This window comes from Chroicocephalus ridibundus, chromosome 19, assembly GCF_963924245.1.
Source record: "Chroicocephalus ridibundus chromosome 19, bChrRid1.1, whole genome shotgun sequence".
In the NCBI taxonomy this organism is placed as follows: Eukaryota; Metazoa; Chordata; class Aves; order Charadriiformes; family Laridae; genus Chroicocephalus; species Chroicocephalus ridibundus.
The window spans coordinates 7,323,742-7,339,829 of NC_086302.1; the positions used below are offsets into that span (position 1 = coordinate 7,323,742).

At 59.7% G+C, this 16,088-nt stretch overlaps 1 protein-coding gene across 3 annotated transcripts; it reads left to right on the forward strand.

The window, feature by feature from the left end:
- The first annotated feature begins 1,275 nt into the window (after positions 1-1,275).
- SERINC2 (serine incorporator 2) lies at positions 1,276-13,685 on the forward strand. Of its 3 annotated transcripts, none has more exons than XM_063356103.1 (10): positions 1,276-1,425; positions 8,585-8,746; positions 9,314-9,501; positions 9,602-9,681; positions 9,835-9,972; positions 10,095-10,264; positions 10,354-10,444; positions 10,572-10,707; positions 11,856-12,068; positions 12,900-13,685. In XM_063356103.1, exons 1-10 carry the CDS (start codon positions 1,387-1,389, stop codon positions 13,036-13,038), a joined length of 1,356 nt encoding a protein of 451 aa, XP_063212173.1. In that variant the 5' UTR covers positions 1,276-1,386; the 3' UTR covers positions 13,039-13,685. The 3 variants fall into 3 exon arrangements, with proteins under 3 accessions (XP_063212173.1, XP_063212175.1, XP_063212174.1); XM_063356104.1 differs by lacking the exon at positions 1,276-1,425 and adding an exon at positions 4,638-4,900; XM_063356105.1 differs by lacking the exon at positions 11,856-12,068.
- Positions 13,686-16,088: the final 2,403 nt, after the last annotated feature.

Below are 16,088 nucleotides of genomic sequence, written 5' to 3' on the forward strand. Positions count from 1 at the left end.
TAGGAATTCATGGCCAGGAGTAGCCCAGGACTCTGCTCTTCCCAGGCCTCAGGTGCAGTTACTGATCCCGTGCCTCCCCTCAGCAGCTCTCAGTAAGGCCACGTCTGGCTGCACACTCAGCATTCAACCGTGAAGAATCACAGGGCTTCACTAATTTCTCTCTGGTCCCAGGTGGCAGGTGACCCCTGACTCCCCGCAGCATCATCACCTGCTCTGGGGACAAGCGTCAGTGGGGATCCAATCTGGCCTTTCCAAGGGGACTGAGTTTGCAGCAAACACCCCTAAGGACCCTGAGCTACCTTCAGAGGAGTCGACCCCTTCCTGCAGGCTGCTTCAGGGGAGGGAGAGCCCCGGCAGTGGGGGCCTGGGCATCCTCCCAGACCCGGGGGCATCCCAGAGTCCCCGCTCCGGACTGGGCTCATGGTGTCGGTGGGGTCCCCTCAGTGGTAAATGGTGAAGGAGGGTCCGAGGGTGCTGATTCCCCAGTCTGAGGGGCTCAGGCAGGGATGGAGGGGCTTCCCTGTGGTCATAGAATGGTTTGGGTTGGAAGGGATCTTAAAATTCATCCGGTGCCACCCCCTGCCCTGGGCAGGGACACCTCCCACCAGCCCAGGTGGCTCCAAGCCCTGTCCAACCTGGCCTTGAACCCCTCCAGGGATGGGGCAGCCACAGCTTCTCTGGGCAACCTGGGCCAGGGGCTCACCACCCTCACAGCAAACAATTTCTTCCCAAGATCTCATCTAAATCTCCCCTCTTTCGGTGTAAAACCGTTCCCCCTCGTCCCATGGCTCCCCTCCCTGCTCCAGAGTCCCTCCCCAGCTTTCCTGGAGCCCCTTTGGGGACTGGAAGGGGCTGGAAGGTCTCCCCGGAGCCTTCTCTTCTCCAGGCTGAACCCCCCCAGCTCTCTCAGCCTGTCCTCGCAGCAGAGGGGCTCCAGCCCTCCCAGCATCTCCGGGGCCTCCTCTGGCCCCGCTCCAACAGCTCCGTGTCCTTCTGCTGTTGGTGCCCCAGCGCTGGAGGCAGCACTGCAGGGGGGTCTCACAGAGCGGAGCAGAGGGGCAGAATCCCCCCCTCGCCCTGCTGCCCACGCCGCTGGGGATGAGCCCAGGCTGCGGGGGGTTCTGGGCTGCCAGCGCACGTTGCCAACACGCCCAAGTCGTTCTCCCAGGGCTGCTCGCCAGCCATCCTCTCCCCCCTCCCTGTGCTCGGCAGGGCCCCGGCGCTGCTCCCCCCGCCCCGCCGCAGGGGCCGCCCCGGGGGAGGCGCGGCGGCAGCGACGCGCCCCGAGCTCTGTGTCCCGGGGCCGGCCCGGGCGGAGCCAGCGCGGCGGAGGCGGCGGCGGAGGGCAGCGGGGAGCCGGGAACCGGCGGGAGCCGCGGCCGCACCATGGGGGCCTGTCTCGGCGTCTGCTCCCTGCTCAGCTGCGTGAGTGCCCCCCGGCCCGGGCACCGGGAGGGGAGCGGGGGGACCGAGAGGGGACCGGAGGAACCGGGAGGGGGGAGCGGGGCTGCGCCGGTTCCCAAAGCCGCAGCGGCGGGCGCGGCCCGGGGGCGGGGGAGTCGCTGGTGCTGCGGAGCCGGAGGAGGGTTCAGGGGAGGCCCCGGGAGGCGCTAGGGACACCCCCGGGATGTGCACCGGTACAGCCGGGGGGGCGGAGGAGACGCGGGGGATCCCAAGGGAAGGCCGGAGGGTGCGCCCCGGGGGTTGCAGCCCTGTGTACATGCAGGGACCCCCGGGGGGATGCGCCCTGGTGTATGTGGAGGATGCAGGAGACCCCCCAGGGGATGCACCCCTCTGTGTCTGGGGAGATGGAGGGGGCACCTGGAGTGATGCACTCCTGTGTACGCAGGGGATGCAGGAGACCCCCCTGGGGGATGCACCCCTCTGTGTCTGCAGGGATGGAGGAGACACCCGGGGAGATGCACCCTTGTGTACGCGGGGGATGCAGGAGACCCCTGGAGGGAAGCACCCCTCTCTGCCTGGGGGGGGTGCAGGGGACTCCCCTGGGGATGCACCCAGAGAGATGCAAGAGGCACCCGGAGCAGGGCATCCCACTGCAGCCGGGGGTGCTCAGGGGAGACCCAGAGGGTTCACTCCGGGGAACTGGGGGGCTCATGAACATTATGGTTGGGGGGAACCTGGGGTCTGAGGGTGCCCAGAGTGGTGCACCCCAGTGCAACTGGGGGACAAGGGCAGCTGGGGGAGTTATGCCCTATAAGGGGGGGGTCCTGGCCACCCTGCCCTGACACATCCATCCCGCTGCACCAGGGGGAAGCAGGGGCTGACGCCCCACAGCACCCACACGATGCCAAGAGGCCGGGGCTCCTGCCTGGCTCTCACTGCTGACCCCCAAAGTGGGGAACAGAGTAAGAGAAGGAGCTGGGAGCAGGGGGTGCGGGTCCGCAGGTGGGGGGCTCTGCGTGGGGTGCCGTGCCCAGTGACGCAGGGTGCGTGACTCACGGTGCCGTGCCCGGTGACGCCGGGTGTGTGACTCGCGGTGCCGTGCCCAGTGACGCAGGCAGCTGCCCACGGCCGGCGCTGCCGTTCCTGGCGTTGCCTCACCTGCGGGCACGGGGCCAGCGCAGGGCTGCGAAACCAACCCGGGAGCCGCCGGCCTAGAAACCTGGAAATGGGGCCGGTTTCACAACTTGACCTCAAAGTTTGGAGGTTTAACGAACAGAAGGTTTTGAAACGTAAGATCGGATGGAGGGTGGTGTGTCTGCAAGGCCTCTGTCTGTAATGCATGTCCCGTGCTTTTCCTTATGGGCAGGTATCAGAAAAGCTGGGAGCTGCTCCCCAGAGCAGGGCTGGGGAGGCTTCTGGCCTAATTCTCTATTTTTTCCCCCCAAATTCTGGCCCAGGCTGTGGTAACGGACTAGAGTTGCTACATAGATGTAGTTCTCCTATTCCTTCCAGTGGAACTGGTTGACTAAAGGGGTGTTTTAGCTCAATTCTGAACTGAAAAACCACAACAGAGGAAAAAAACCCCACCCCCAAAATCAAACAAAACCTCCCGATCTTTGTATTTTTTTACCTTTTTAACAAGAGAATCAGAACTAACTCTGGTCAGCCCGCATCATTTGACTCGACGCGGCATCAGATTGCCAGTCCCTTCAGCGCTGTCCCGTTGAAACTCTACAGTCTGTTCCCGAGTGGAATTTTGCACGCCGCAAGAAGAATTTCCCTTTCCCCGCCTCCAGCGATTCGCCAGACTCTGCCCACCGCTGCCACGCGTGCCGCGGTCGTCTCGAGCTGCCTTCCTTGGGGGCCAGGGCTGGTGTTTGCCAGCAGAAGCTTGCCCAAGCCAAAGCAAAGCCCGGGGGCGCGTGCAGCCCCCTCCACGGTTTGGGCACCTCGTGGGACCTATCAGCCTCCTTGTCCCAGTGCGAAGCCACCTGCCAGACCTGAGAGTCACCCGCCTCCCAAGCCTGTGCCTGGCCCTGGGGGTTTGGTGCTGATTAACCGGCCGGGTCATTAATTTAACAGGAGATAAAGACTGGTTGCTCGGCATTGCTTTTGGTTGACTCAGTCTCTGCATCCCTGGGTTTGCGGGGGCGAGGGCAGCTGGCAGGAGACGTGGTGTCGGGCTGGTGGTGTTCAGTTGGTGTTGTTCGGCCGGTGTAGTTGGGCTGGGGGTGTTGGTGGGGTGGTGGCAGGCTGGTGTGGTTGAACTGGTGTAGTTGGACTGGGGTAGTTGGGGTTGTGGGGTGGAGTTGGTGTAGTTGGACTGGTGTAGTTAGGGTTGGTGTAGTTAGGCTGGTGGTGTTGGGCTGGTGTAGTTGGACTGGCATAGTTGAGGTTGTGGGGTTGGACTGGTGTTGTTGGGGTGGTGTAGTTGGGGTGGTGTTGTTGCGGGGCTGTTGTTGGGGTGGTGTAGTTGGGGTGGTGTTGTTGCGGGGGTGATGTTGGGGTTGGTGTAGTCAGACTGGTGGTGTTGTGCTGGTGTAGTTGGGCTGGTGTAGTTGGGGTTGTGCGGTTGATTTGGTGTAGTTGGGGTGGTGTTTTTGCGGGGCTGTTGTTGGGGTGGTGTAGTTGGGGTGGTGTTGTTGCGGGGGTGATGTTGGGGTTGGTGTAGTCGGACTGGTGGTGTTGTGCTGGTGTAGTTGGGCTGGTGTAGTTGGGGTTGTGGGGTTGATTTGGTGTAGTTGGGTTGGTGTAGTTGGACTGGTGTTGCTGGGGTGGTGTTGGGGTGGTGTGGTTTTGGGGCTGTTGTTGGGTTGGTGTAGTTGGGCTGGTGGTGTTGGGGTTGTGGGGTTGATTTGATGTACTTGGGTTGGTGTAGTTGCACTGGTGTTGTTGGGGTGTTGTTGGGGTGGTGTGGTTTTGGAGGTGTTGTTGGGGTTGGTGTAGGTGGGCTGGTGGTGTTCAGCTGGTGTAGTTGGACTGGTGGTGTTGGGATGGTGTTGTTGGAGGGGTGTTGCTGGGGTTGGTGTAGTTGGTCTGGTGTTGTTGGGATGGTGTTGTTGGGGGAGGTGTTGTTCAGTTGGCGTAGTTGGACTGGTGTAGTTGGATTGCTGTAGTTGGGATGGTCTTGTTGCGATGGTGTTGTTGGAGGGGTGTAGTTGGGGTTGGTGTTGTTGGGATGGTCTTGTTGGGATGGTGTTGTTGGAGGGGTGTAGTTGGGGTTGGTGTTGTTGGGATGGTGGTGTGGGAGGTGTTGTTGGGTTGCTGTAGTTGGACTGGTGTTGTTGGGGTGGTATTGTTGGAGGGGTGTTGTTGGGGTTGGTGTAGTTGGGTTGGTGTTGTTGGGCTAGTGGTGTTGATTTGGTGTAGTTGCGTTCATGTTGTTGCATTTCCCTGTGTTGGACTGGGTGGGCAGTGCTTGCCCAGCTCCGGCCGTGCTCTCCCAGTCACCGGGCAGGGGAGACACAGCAGCCCTTAGGTGCGAGTCGTGCTGGAGGTGAGCTGGATTTAATGAGGAAGTCGATAGTGAAACTGGAGAGATTAATGTTTCATCTGCAGCGGCTGAAAACCGATGCTTCCTCATTAATCCACTGCTCTCCCGCTGCAGCCACTTCCCTCCGTTGGCTTTTTCCATCCTGCTCTTTGGCCGTTGGCCACCTTCATCCTCACGGGTGTCTTTGAAAGTCTTTGAAAGGAGGTGTATCAGAGTGTTTTCAGCGCTGCCTTAGCGTGGGAGGGTTTTCCTTCCTCTTAACCCTCACTTTTTAAAGAAAAAGACTGAATTCGAGCGGTGCCCGGGCAGCAGGTCACGTTAGCGCATGGCACAAGGGATCCACGTCCTTTGCAGAGGTGCTTAGAGGGGATGCCCTGTAAGAGTCCTCCTTGAGAATAAACCTCCGGCAGGCTCCAGGGCTGCTGCGGCCTCCCAAAAACCTCATGCTAGAAGCCACCTCATCCACCTGCAGCTTTCCCAGCGGTCAGCCACAGGGTTTGGAGGCTGCACCTGGAGCAAGGGTTTCCCTTCAGCCCCGCTCCATCACGGACACCCCTCCACCCGCCCCCACCTGCCCCGGGCCCGAGGAAAATGTGATACCCAGGGCTGTGCCTCCCGCAGGTCTTAAGTGATGCTTGGACGTGGGGCTGAACCCCCAAATCCAACAACCTCCTAAACAACAACAAACCTCACGGTTTTCCAGGCCGGTTTCAGGGATTTTGGGGAGTGGTGCTTTTTGTTTCAGTTGGCAGTGAGAGGAGAGAGGAGTTGGAGGAACCGTGTGCTTCAAGTTAAGGGTGCACTAAGGTGCTTTGCTAAGTCAGGTCAAATAATGCAGTAATTCTGCATTAAAAAGGATTTTTGTTGTTGTTCTCTATTTATTTTTTTTTTATTTGAAGGGGAAATACGATAACGCGGGCCCATTTTAAGTGCGTTCTTGTGCAAGTGGTGCATTTAATGAGCCTGAAAGGAAGCAATCTCTAATTGAAGGCCATTTTTTTCCTGCTTTCAAGTGGAAAACATGCAGTGATGTCCCTTGAGCAGCTCCTGGAGAGGTGGGATGAGGGTCCCTGTGGGATGCGAGGGCGCCCGTGGGTACCGTCAGCTCAGCACAGCCCCTGGTGGGGTTGGGGTATGGGGCTGGGACGTGGGGAAAGAGGAATAAATCAGGAAGGAGGTGGGTTTTTCTCAAATGATGATGTGCTTATGTTTAAAAAAGAAATTCAAAGCCACCTCTAGCGATTCGGGGGCATGAAAGTGATCGCGCAGGAGCATCCGTGAGCGTCCCTGCTGAGGGAGCCGCAGGTTTGATGTCCTGCTCACACAGCAGCTCAACATCTGGCCTTCTTTTCTGCCACGTCCATTTTTTCCGCTAAATTTAACAATGAGAAACATATATTTGAGTTGCTACTGAGCGATATTTAATGAATATCGATTGCTGGGCATAATTAGGAAGGACATAGCCATAATGAACACCCAAAACATGTGCAATAGTGGGAGAGAGCTGAACCCTTCTGCTTGCAAGCGCATCTGGCCGGCTGATGTGTCTCGAGTGCAGGAGACGAAGAGCTGTTCAAAGGGAAGAAATGAAGTATTGAAAGCAAAAGAAATCAATGAAGTTTGCTTGTAAAGAGAGGGAAAGTAGTTTGCTGAGGAGCAGAGATGGTCGCAGGATTTCTTGGGAAGAAGCTGGCTCTGCTACAGGAGTTAAAAATGCCCGGTGCTGTAAATTTTGAAATAAGTGGATATGGGAATGCACTTGAGCTAGAGAAAAATATTTGGAAAGCGAAGCTGTAGTGTCTTAAACAAACTCCAAATATTGAATTCCCGTTGGTCTCTAGGCGGTACCTGTAGCTGGGAGCTTGCCAGCACCTGCTTGGGGATTTGTCCTTGCTCCCTGGGCCGGTGCGTGGGAGTGGGATGGGGTCGGGGCGGCTGTGGGCTTGTGATGGCTTCAGCGAGGCATTAAAAAGAAAAGGGAAGTAGCCTCAAGTTTCCTTATTTTAGAGGACCTTGGGGTGTATTTTGCTGTTGCGTTGCTTGGGCTGTGTGTCCCGGGAGCCCCGCTGTTCCTGCTCACACTGTGGGGAGTGGGGCAGCGTTGGGTATTTCATTTTAATTTAGTTTTTGGGTCCTTTGAGGTTTTATTTAGCACTTTAGCCCATCTGTTCGTTTACTTGGGGTCAGCGCTGGCTCCTGGTTCGGTGGCCGGGAGGGCTTTGCTTTGCCTTGATGGGACATGTTGATTTTACCTCCCCAACCAACCCCGAAAATTCCCGAGAGTGCAGCATCTTCAATGCAAACCCGAGAGACACCTTATTCCCCTATTTTTTTCCCCAAATATTTAACATGGGACCTTCTGCTCGCATGACGTAGTGGATTAGTGACCCAGCAGTGACAGGCCATCCCCAAAAGCTTCTTCCATTCTCTTGCCTGAAAAAGTCCTGTTTATTCTCCGACTTCACCCTGTTTTGGGAAAATAGGGATTTCAGGATGTGGCAGTGAGCCGGGAGATCCCCTGGACTGACGTGGGTGATTAAGAGGCTGAAAATCTTCCCCATCCGGATCAGGGATGCCACAGTCAGGGCTGGCTACGGCCCTATCCTTCATTCCTGCCCCATCGTGGGCTGTCAAACCTGTTATGCAAAACCCCTGCAGCCGTTCTTCCACTAAGGCGAGGGATTGGAGCACTCCCACACCTTGTAGGTATTAAATAGAGGGTTGAATATCCAAATTGTTGGACAAATTGGTGAGAACAGTGTACAACCGAGCAGTAAAAACTCAACTCAACTCAACTCAACTCAGCCCAGCCCAGCCCAGCCCAGCCCAGCCCAGCCCAGCCCAGCCCAGCCGCTGGGATGCAAGCAGCATCTCCCCAGTGTTCCTCTCATGATGGCTTGCAGGAGCCAGGGAAGTCTAAGAATATAGTTTAATAAAAATTTCCTTTTTCCTCCCTGCAAGCCTTATTCTGCACAACCGTCGTGCAGGAAATCCCCGCTGACGTTTTGCTGGGCAGTAAGGTTGGGTTCCGTTAAGCTGGCTTTTCCCCAGTTCCCAGCTCTGGCATGGCCATGGAGTGAGGAGTGAGGGTGCACCCGGCAGCGCTGCCGATGCTGGGTTTGGGAAGCCAGGACCCACCACGGAACTCCCAGGGATGCCGTGCCTCAGTTTCCCCACCTGTAAAGCGGCCTTTGGTCAGGGGGAAGGATGGCAGAACAAGCGAATTCCCCCATGATGCTGATGTCAGTGTTTTCCCCATCCTGTATTAGATTGAAAAGGCAGCCTGAAATTCTTTTGCAAACTCTTCTATTTTGTAAAGAAAGGAGGCTCCTGCGGGGTGGTGCTTTGTTTGGACCAGACCCTTTTTGTACGTGCAGTTCCTGGGGACCAAAAAAGAAGATGAGGGTGTCTCCAGGACCCTTGGTGTCATTTTCCAAGTCGGTTGGTTATTGCAGTGAACCTGTTCCCGCGGCTCTTTCGGTTTTCAGCAACTTTTTGGGGGGATTCAGGGCCATTTCCACGAGGTCCCGCGGGTTGCAGGTTGCGATGCTGGCTGGCGAGAAGCTGTAAGCAAAGCCCCTGGCACAGCGGTGTGGATTTCCAGGCAGATCTCCCTAAGGGTTTGACCTGAGCACATGCTTTGGGGCCAATTTCAACCCTTCTGACGCAGGGATGTTCTTGTTGCAGGTGTCCTGTCTCTGCGGCTCCGCGCCATGCCTGCTCTGCGGCTGCTGCCCCTCGACCAAGAACTCCACCATCTCCCGCCTCCTCTTCACCTTCTTCCTCTTCCTCGGCACCCTCGTGTCCATCATTATGATAATCCCCGGTGTGGAGAAGGAGCTGCACAAGGTAAATAACTCCCGGAGGTCGCTGGGCTTGGTCACCAGAGGGAAGAGGTTTAGCTCATGGTGGGTACGTGAGGCTGAAGCCCGAATCAGAAAGTGAATTTTTGGGGCATGGTGTTGCTTCTCTTCGTTTTTCTCTGAGCATCGCACTGGGAGAGGGTGTTATTGAGCCTGGTTTTCCACGGAGGGGAAAATGCAGTGGGATAACTTCATGCATTATCTAGTTTTCCCAGATGTCTCCCAGGAAAGTTTCCTACATCCCGTTTTTGGGGTTCAACTGGCCAAGTGACTTGCAAGACATGGAGATGGGCCTTCAGATGCAGGGGACTAATGCTGAGCTAATGCGAAGGCTGGGCTAGGCTTTTTGGGAAATGCTGGTTTCATCCCAGCTTTCCACTGACCTGCAGGGTGGCTTTGGCTGTGTCACCCCACCACTGTCCCCAAGCAGGCCAGCCTCTTGCTTTACGGGTGGCATTGGAGCAGTCATGGGCTGGCCCACCTTTGGTGGCACCAGGGCTCGTGGTGGGTGCGAGATGCTGGGGTGATGCTCACCCTCCTGTCGCCTTTGCAGCTTCCCGGCTTCTGTGAAGGCAGTGGGTCAGTCCTGGGGGTCCAGACCCACGTCGACTGCAGCAGCTTCCTGGGCCACAAAGCCGTGTACCGCATGGGCTTTGCCATGGCTGCCTTCTTCTTCCTCTTCGCCATGATCATGGTGTGTGTGCGCAGCAGCAAGGACCCGCGAGCTGCCGTGCAGAATGGGTGAGCGTTTGTCCCTGGGGGGATGCTGGTCTGGGGGCAGACCCCCCCCTTCCCCACTGGGTTCCCCCTTGCAGACCATGCCTCCTCTCTTCTCCTACAGCTTCTGGTTCTTCAAGTTCCTGGTGCTGGTGGGGATCACGGTGGGGGCCTTCTACATCCCCGACGGTGCCTTCACCTCAGGTGAGGACTTGCCCCCGTCATCTTCTGCGTCTCTGGGTTAACCCTCAGCACGGGATTGAACCCGGGGCTGGAGTCGGCATCCTGCCGTGTGCCCCTGCCATTGCCAAGTTCCCGTTATCCCTGCTTCTAACTGGTTTTTCTCTTCCCCTCAAGTCTGGTTTTACTTCGGTGTGGTTGGCTCCTTCCTCTTCATCCTCATCCAGCTTGTCCTCCTCATCGACTTCGCCCACTCCTGGAGCCAGCTGTGGCTGCGCAACGCGGGCGAGAGCAACGCCAAGGGCTGGTACGCAGGTCGGTACGGCTGACGCAGAGGGTCTGGGGATGGGGACGCTCATCCTGGGGGTGGGTGACACTGAGCTGGTGGGGACTCAGGGCTCCGCTCCAGCCTCTTTCCTTTTTGCTTTCTCCCCCAGCCCTTTGCGTCGTCACCTTCATCTTCTACGCCGCCTCCATTGCGGCCATAGTGCTGCTCTACGTCTACTACACCAAGCCCGAGGGCTGCATGGAGGGCAAGGTCCTCATCAGCATCAACCTCATCCTCTGCCTCGTCGTCTCTGCCGTGTCCATCCTGCCCAAGGTCCAGGTGAGGCGGCAGGGGGCAGCCGGGAGGCCGGTGGGCATGTCACCGCGGGGTGTAGGACCAGCCCTGAGCACCCGCCGTTGTGTTCACAGGATGCTCAGCCGCACTCGGGGCTGCTGCAGGCGTCTCTCATCACCCTCTACACCATCTACGTCACCTGGTCCGCCCTGGCCAATGTACCCAGTAAGCAGGATGCGGCCTCGGGTTCGGGTTCGGGGTGCACGGGACAGGACCACACACTGGGGTGGGTGCTGTGCCCCCCTTGGGTCTCTGGGGGAATGTGCTGAACCCCCTGCGTGTCCCCCCCCAGCCCAGACCTGTAACCCCACGCTGCTGGTGAGGAACAGCACCGGCTCGGCGATGGCCAGCCAGCCGCTGACAACATGGTGGGACGCCCCGAGCATCGTGGGACTGATAATCTTCATCCTCTGCACCCTCTTCATCAGGTGAGGACGTGGCTCATGTCCCTGGGGTCCGCACCGTCCCTCTGCCTGCCCGGAGCAGGGGGACGTCAGGTGGAAAAGCCACACTGGAGGGAAGGTCACAGCTTGCTCCAGGGTTTTTGTCACTAAGTGCCTCTTGCAAAGCCATCCCGGTCCCCAGGGACAGGGCAGGCTGCCCTGCGTGTTTGTGGTCGCAACTTTTAGGGTTTCTGCACAAGCTGCGTCCCCCAAATGCCCTGCTTGTCCCAGGGATGGCTCTGCAGGGCACCCTGCTCTGAGAGAAGAACCTCATGAAATTCAAGAAGGGCAAGTGTAGGATGCTGCACCTGGGGAGGAATAACCCCCTGCACCAGGACAGGTTGGGGGTGACCTGCTGGAGAGCAGCGCTGTGCAAAGAGACCTGGGAGTCCTGGTGGACAACAGGGTGACCATGAGCCAGCAATGGGCCCCTGAGGCCAAGAAGGCCAATGGCATCCTGGGGTCCATCAAGAAGAGTGTGGCCAGCAAGTGGAGGGAGGTCATCCTCCCCCTCTGCTCTGCCCTGGGGAGGCCACACCTGGAGTGCTGGGTCCAGTTCTGGCCTCCCCGGGTCAAGAAGGACAGGGAACTGCTGGAGAGGGGACAGCAAAGGGCTACCAAGATGCTGAGGGGACTGGAACATCTCTCTGATGAAGAAAGGCTGGGGGATTTGGGTCTCTTTAGTCTGGAAAAGAGACGGCTGAGAGGGGATCTTATCAACACTTATAAATACTGAAAGGATGGGTGTCAGGAGGATGGGGCCAGGCTCTTCTCAGTGGTGCCCAGTGACAGGACAAGGGGTAATGGGCACAAACTGGAACATGGGAAGTTCCACCTAAACACGAGGAGGAACTTCTTTGCTGTGAGGGTGGCAGAGCCCTGGCACAGGCTGCCCAGAGAGGTGGGGGAGTCTCCGTCTCTGGAGACATTCCAACCCCGCCTGGAGGCGTTCCTGTGCCACCTGCTGTGGGTGACCCTGCTGTGGCAGGGGGTTGGACGGGATGGTCTCCAGAGGGCCCTTCCCACCCTATGGTTCTATGATTCTATGATACTATGATCCCCAGGCGGGTGGGCATGGGGGGCTGAGCTCAGGCTGGGGGGCAGCCCTGAGCCTGCCATCCCTCTGCCCACAGCATCCGCTCCTCGGACCACCCCCAGGTCAACAAGCTGATGCTGACGGAGGAGAGCGGGGCCGGGGCAGGCAGTGAGGCGGGGGCCGGGGAGAGCGGGCTCCACCGCGCCTATGACAACGAGCAGGACGGCGTGGCCTACAACTACACCTTCTTCCACCTCTGCCTCCTCCTCGCCGCCCTCTACATCATGATGACCCTCACCAACTGGTACAGGTGGGCAGAGCCCCCGCGGGGACTGGGGACTGTCCCCCTTCCTCTGCATCCCCCTCTCCTGGCGCCCTCCCTGCTCTTGTGCTGGGCAGAGCTGTTTGCTTGCGATGCGCCTGGGTGCAAGCCCACTTAACATGCGCTCTAATCAGCGTTAATTATTTTTAAGTGGCATAGGGCTGCCTGTGGCAGGTTGTGCCTGGGCTCATCAGCTCCCTGCTGCGGCATCCTCGGCTGCAGCCTGGCATCCCTTGGGATGTGGGGCGCTGTAGGCTGCTGCAGCGGGGAATCATGCTGTGATTCTACAGGAAAGCTGGGGAGGGACTCTGGATCAGGGAATGTAATGATAGGACGAGGGGGAACAGTTTTACACTGAAAGAGGGGAGATTTAGATGAGATCTGAGGAAGAAATTTTTCACTCTGTGGGTGGTGAGCCCCTGGCCCAGGTTGCCCAGAGAAGCTGTGGCTGCCCCATCCCTGGAGGGGTTCAAGGCCAGGTTGGACGGGGCTTGGAGCAACCTGGGCTGGTGGGAGGTGTCCCTGCCCAGGGCAGGGGGTGGCACTGGGTGGGCTTTAGGGTCCCTTCCCACCCGACCCATTCTATGATTCTATGATCCCTGGGGCGAGCTGAGTGGCTGCAGGGATCTGCGTGGCTGCAAGCACAGGGCGCCTCCGCTCTCTCCTCCATGCTCTTTGCCTTGCACCCATGGCTTGGTGCTCACAGCCCCCATCCTTCCCCAGCGCGGTGGCTGCCCGCCGTGCTCGGGACACAGAGGGGGATGCCACCCCGCCGGCGCAGCGCAGTGATGGGTGCCACCCGCGTGTTTGCTGTTTCAGGCCGGACGAGAGCTTGCAGGTGCTGACGAGCCCCTGGACGGCCGTGTGGGTGAAGATCTGCTCCAGCTGGGCCGGGCTCCTGCTCTACCTCTGGACGTTAGTGGCTCCACTGGTGCTGCCGGACCGGGACTTCAGCTGAGGTGGCCTCAGGCATCCCGCTGCCAGGTCGGAGCCACCGCATCCTTGTTCCTCGAGGCTGGGGACAACCCCAGCTCTGCCTTAGCCTCGGGTTTTGTGCACAGGAGCAGCTGTGCTGGGTTGTGCCTTCTTGCAAGTCTGTTGTTTTATTTGGCAAGGGATGAAGTGCCAAGCAGGGAAAATCAGCAAGGGTTGAGAAAGACTTGAGGGTGTTTTTAAACCTCTTATCATCTCCATGTTTGTCTAGTGCCTTTGGCGGTGCCTCCATACCCTCTTCTCCTAGCGGAGACCACTGCCGTGCCTTGGGAGGGTTTGGGTTTCACTAGCTGCTGTTGTCTCGCTTGGTGCCCCGGGACCGTGGTGCCTTTTGGAGGGGCTCTGGGGACCAGCCGTGTATCGGGACCCGGGACCCGACCGGTGTTGCCTCCCCAAACAGCCTAGAGGAAAATGAATCTTGGGGGTTTGTGGCTGGAGGCAGACGTCCCGCTGCATCCCCCCAGCCTTGGCGGTGGCCCCAGCTCCTCCAGGGCTCTCCTGCCCAGCCGTCCCCGCGGGAGGACGGGTCCCTGGGCCTCGCTGGAGCACAGCTCGGGCTTCCCGCAGGCTGCGCTGGCCTGGCCCCTCGTTAATAAAGTCTTGTTTGGAATAAACCTGTCAGATTTGTCGTTCTGGGGTTTTTCCTGACACGTGTGCTGGGTGTGCGGGAGGGGGAGGAAAGGGGCTGTATTAAACAGCCCTAACGCCGGGGTGAGGGCCCAGCTGGCTGCCCTGTGGGTGCAGGCAGGGGTGGCAGCGCTTTGGGGCACGGTGGCTTGGAGCCCTGCACCCCGCTGCCAGCCTGTGTCACCCCGAGAGTCGCTGCTGGAGGAGGGCACGTCGCTTGCGGGGCAGGAGGTGGTGGCAAACATGGGGTGCACACCACGGGGTACACAACCTATTGGGGTGCTCGCACCGTGCCCGGGGGCACATGGGGATGGGGTGAGCATGGCGGTGGGGTATGCGCTGTGCTGGGGTGTGCATGTTGCACGTTGGGGTGTATCCCGGGGGGGTGCGTGTTCTGGCAGGGGGTCCCTGCCCCGGAGCAGCCGTGGGAGGCGATGGGTCCCCGTCGTCTGCCCCCGCTGGGGCTCCCCGGGATCGGGCCCCCGGCTCAGCCCTGTGCTGGGGCAGCGATCCGGCCCATCGCCGTGGCCGGGCCCGCTCCGGGCGGGAGAAGAGGACTGGGAGGGGGCACCGGAGCCGCCCGCGGGCACGGGAGGAGGCAGGAGCGGGCAGGAGCGGGCGGGGCTGAACGGGGCCGGCGCAGCCACGAGGTGGTGCTGGCAGCACGCGCTGCGGCACCCTGCATCCCTCTGCCTGCACCCTGCATCCCTCACCCTGCATCCCTCTGCCTGCACCCTGCATCCCTCTGCTTGCACCCTGCATCCCTCACCCTGCACCCTGCATCCCTCTGCCTGCACCCTGCATCCCTCTGCCTGCACCCTGCATCCCTCTGCTTGCACCCTGCATCCCTCACCCTGCACCCTGCATCCCTCTGCCTGCACCCTGCATCCCTCTGCTTGCACCCTGCATCCCTCACCCTGCACCCTGCATCCCTCTGCCTGCACCCTGCATCCCTCTGCCTGCATCCCTCTGCCTGCACCCTGCATCCCTCTGCCTGCATCCCTCTGCCTGCACTCTGCATCCCTCACCCTGCACCCTGCATCCCTCTGCCTGCACCCTGCATCCCTCTGCTTGCACCCTGCATCCCTCTGCTTTCTGCTTGCACCCTGCATCCCTCTGCCTGCACCCCGCATCCCTCACCTTGCATCCCTCACCCTGCATCCCTCTGCCTGCACTCTGCAGCCCTCATCCTGCATCCTTCAGCCAGCACTGTGCATCGCTCAGCCTGCACCCTGCATCCCTCATCCTGAATCCCTCTGCCTGCACCCCGCATCCCTCACCCTGCATCCCTCTGCCTGCACCCTGCATCCCTCATCCCACACCCTGCATCCCTCTGCCTGCACCCTGCACCCTTCATTCCTCACCCTGCATCCCTCTGCTTGCACCCTGCATCCCTCTGCCTGCACCCTCCATCCCTCACCCTGCATCCCTCAGCCCTCGCCCTGCATCCCTCACCCTGCACCCCTCACCCTGCATCCCTCACCCTGCATCCCTCTGCCTGCATTCTGCATCCCTCATCCTGCATCCCTCAGCCCGCACCCTGCATCCCTCACCGTGCATCGCTCAGCCTGCACCCTGCACCCTCCATCCCTCACCCTGCATCCCTCACCCTGCATTCCTCTGCCTGCACCCTGCACCCTGCATCCCTCACCCTGCATTCCTCTGCCTGCACCCTGCATCCCTCACCCTGCATCCCTCACCCTGTACCCTGCATCCCTCTGCCTGCATCGCTCACCTTATATCCCTCAGCCTGCACCCTTCAGTCTGCATTCCTCTGCCTGCACCCTGCACCCCTCACCCTGCACCCTGCATCCCTCACCCTGCATTCCTCTGCCTGCACCCTGCATCCCTCACCCTGTACCCTGCATCCCTCAGCCTGCATTGCTCACCTTACATCCCTCAGCCTGCACCCTTCAGTCTGCATCCCTCAGCCCGCACCCTGCATCGCTCACCCTGCACCCTACACCCCTCAGCCTGCATCCCCCATCCTGCATCCCTCCTCCTGCACCATGTCCTGCCTCCTGCACCCCTCGCCCTGCATCCTGTGCTCTGCACCCTTCGTCCTGCACCCTTCATCATGTCTGCTGCACCCTGGATCCTGCATCCTGCCTTGTGAGTCCTGTATCATGGTCCTATCCAGTCCTACCCAGTTCTATCCGGCACCCTGCATCAGGTACCCTTCACCCTCCGTCCTTCATCCTGCACCCTGCACTGTGCATTCTTTGTTCTGCACCCTCCACCCGTCACCCTGCACCCTGCACCCCACATCCTGCACCCTGCAGGCAGCCTGCGCTGGGCTGCGAGAGCAGTGCTGAGGTGTGCGGCCTGGGCAGAAACTGGGGGGGGGGCAGACGCGCTCCTAGCAATGTGTTTGCAGATGCCCTCCCA

Excerpts from the sequence above, each read along its gene's own strand:
- SERINC2 (XM_063356103.1), top strand. The coding sequence starts at position 1,387 with ATGGGGGCCTGTCTCGGCGTCTGCTCCCTGCTCAGCTGC. Across the intron at positions 8,747-9,313 it reads TGGAGAAGGAGCTGCACAAG|CTTCCCGGCTTCTGTGAAGG; the intron begins GTAAATAACTCC and ends TCGCCTTTGCAG. Across the intron at positions 10,265-10,353 it reads CCATCCTGCCCAAGGTCCAG|GATGCTCAGCCGCACTCGGG; the intron begins GTGAGGCGGCAG and ends TTGTGTTCACAG.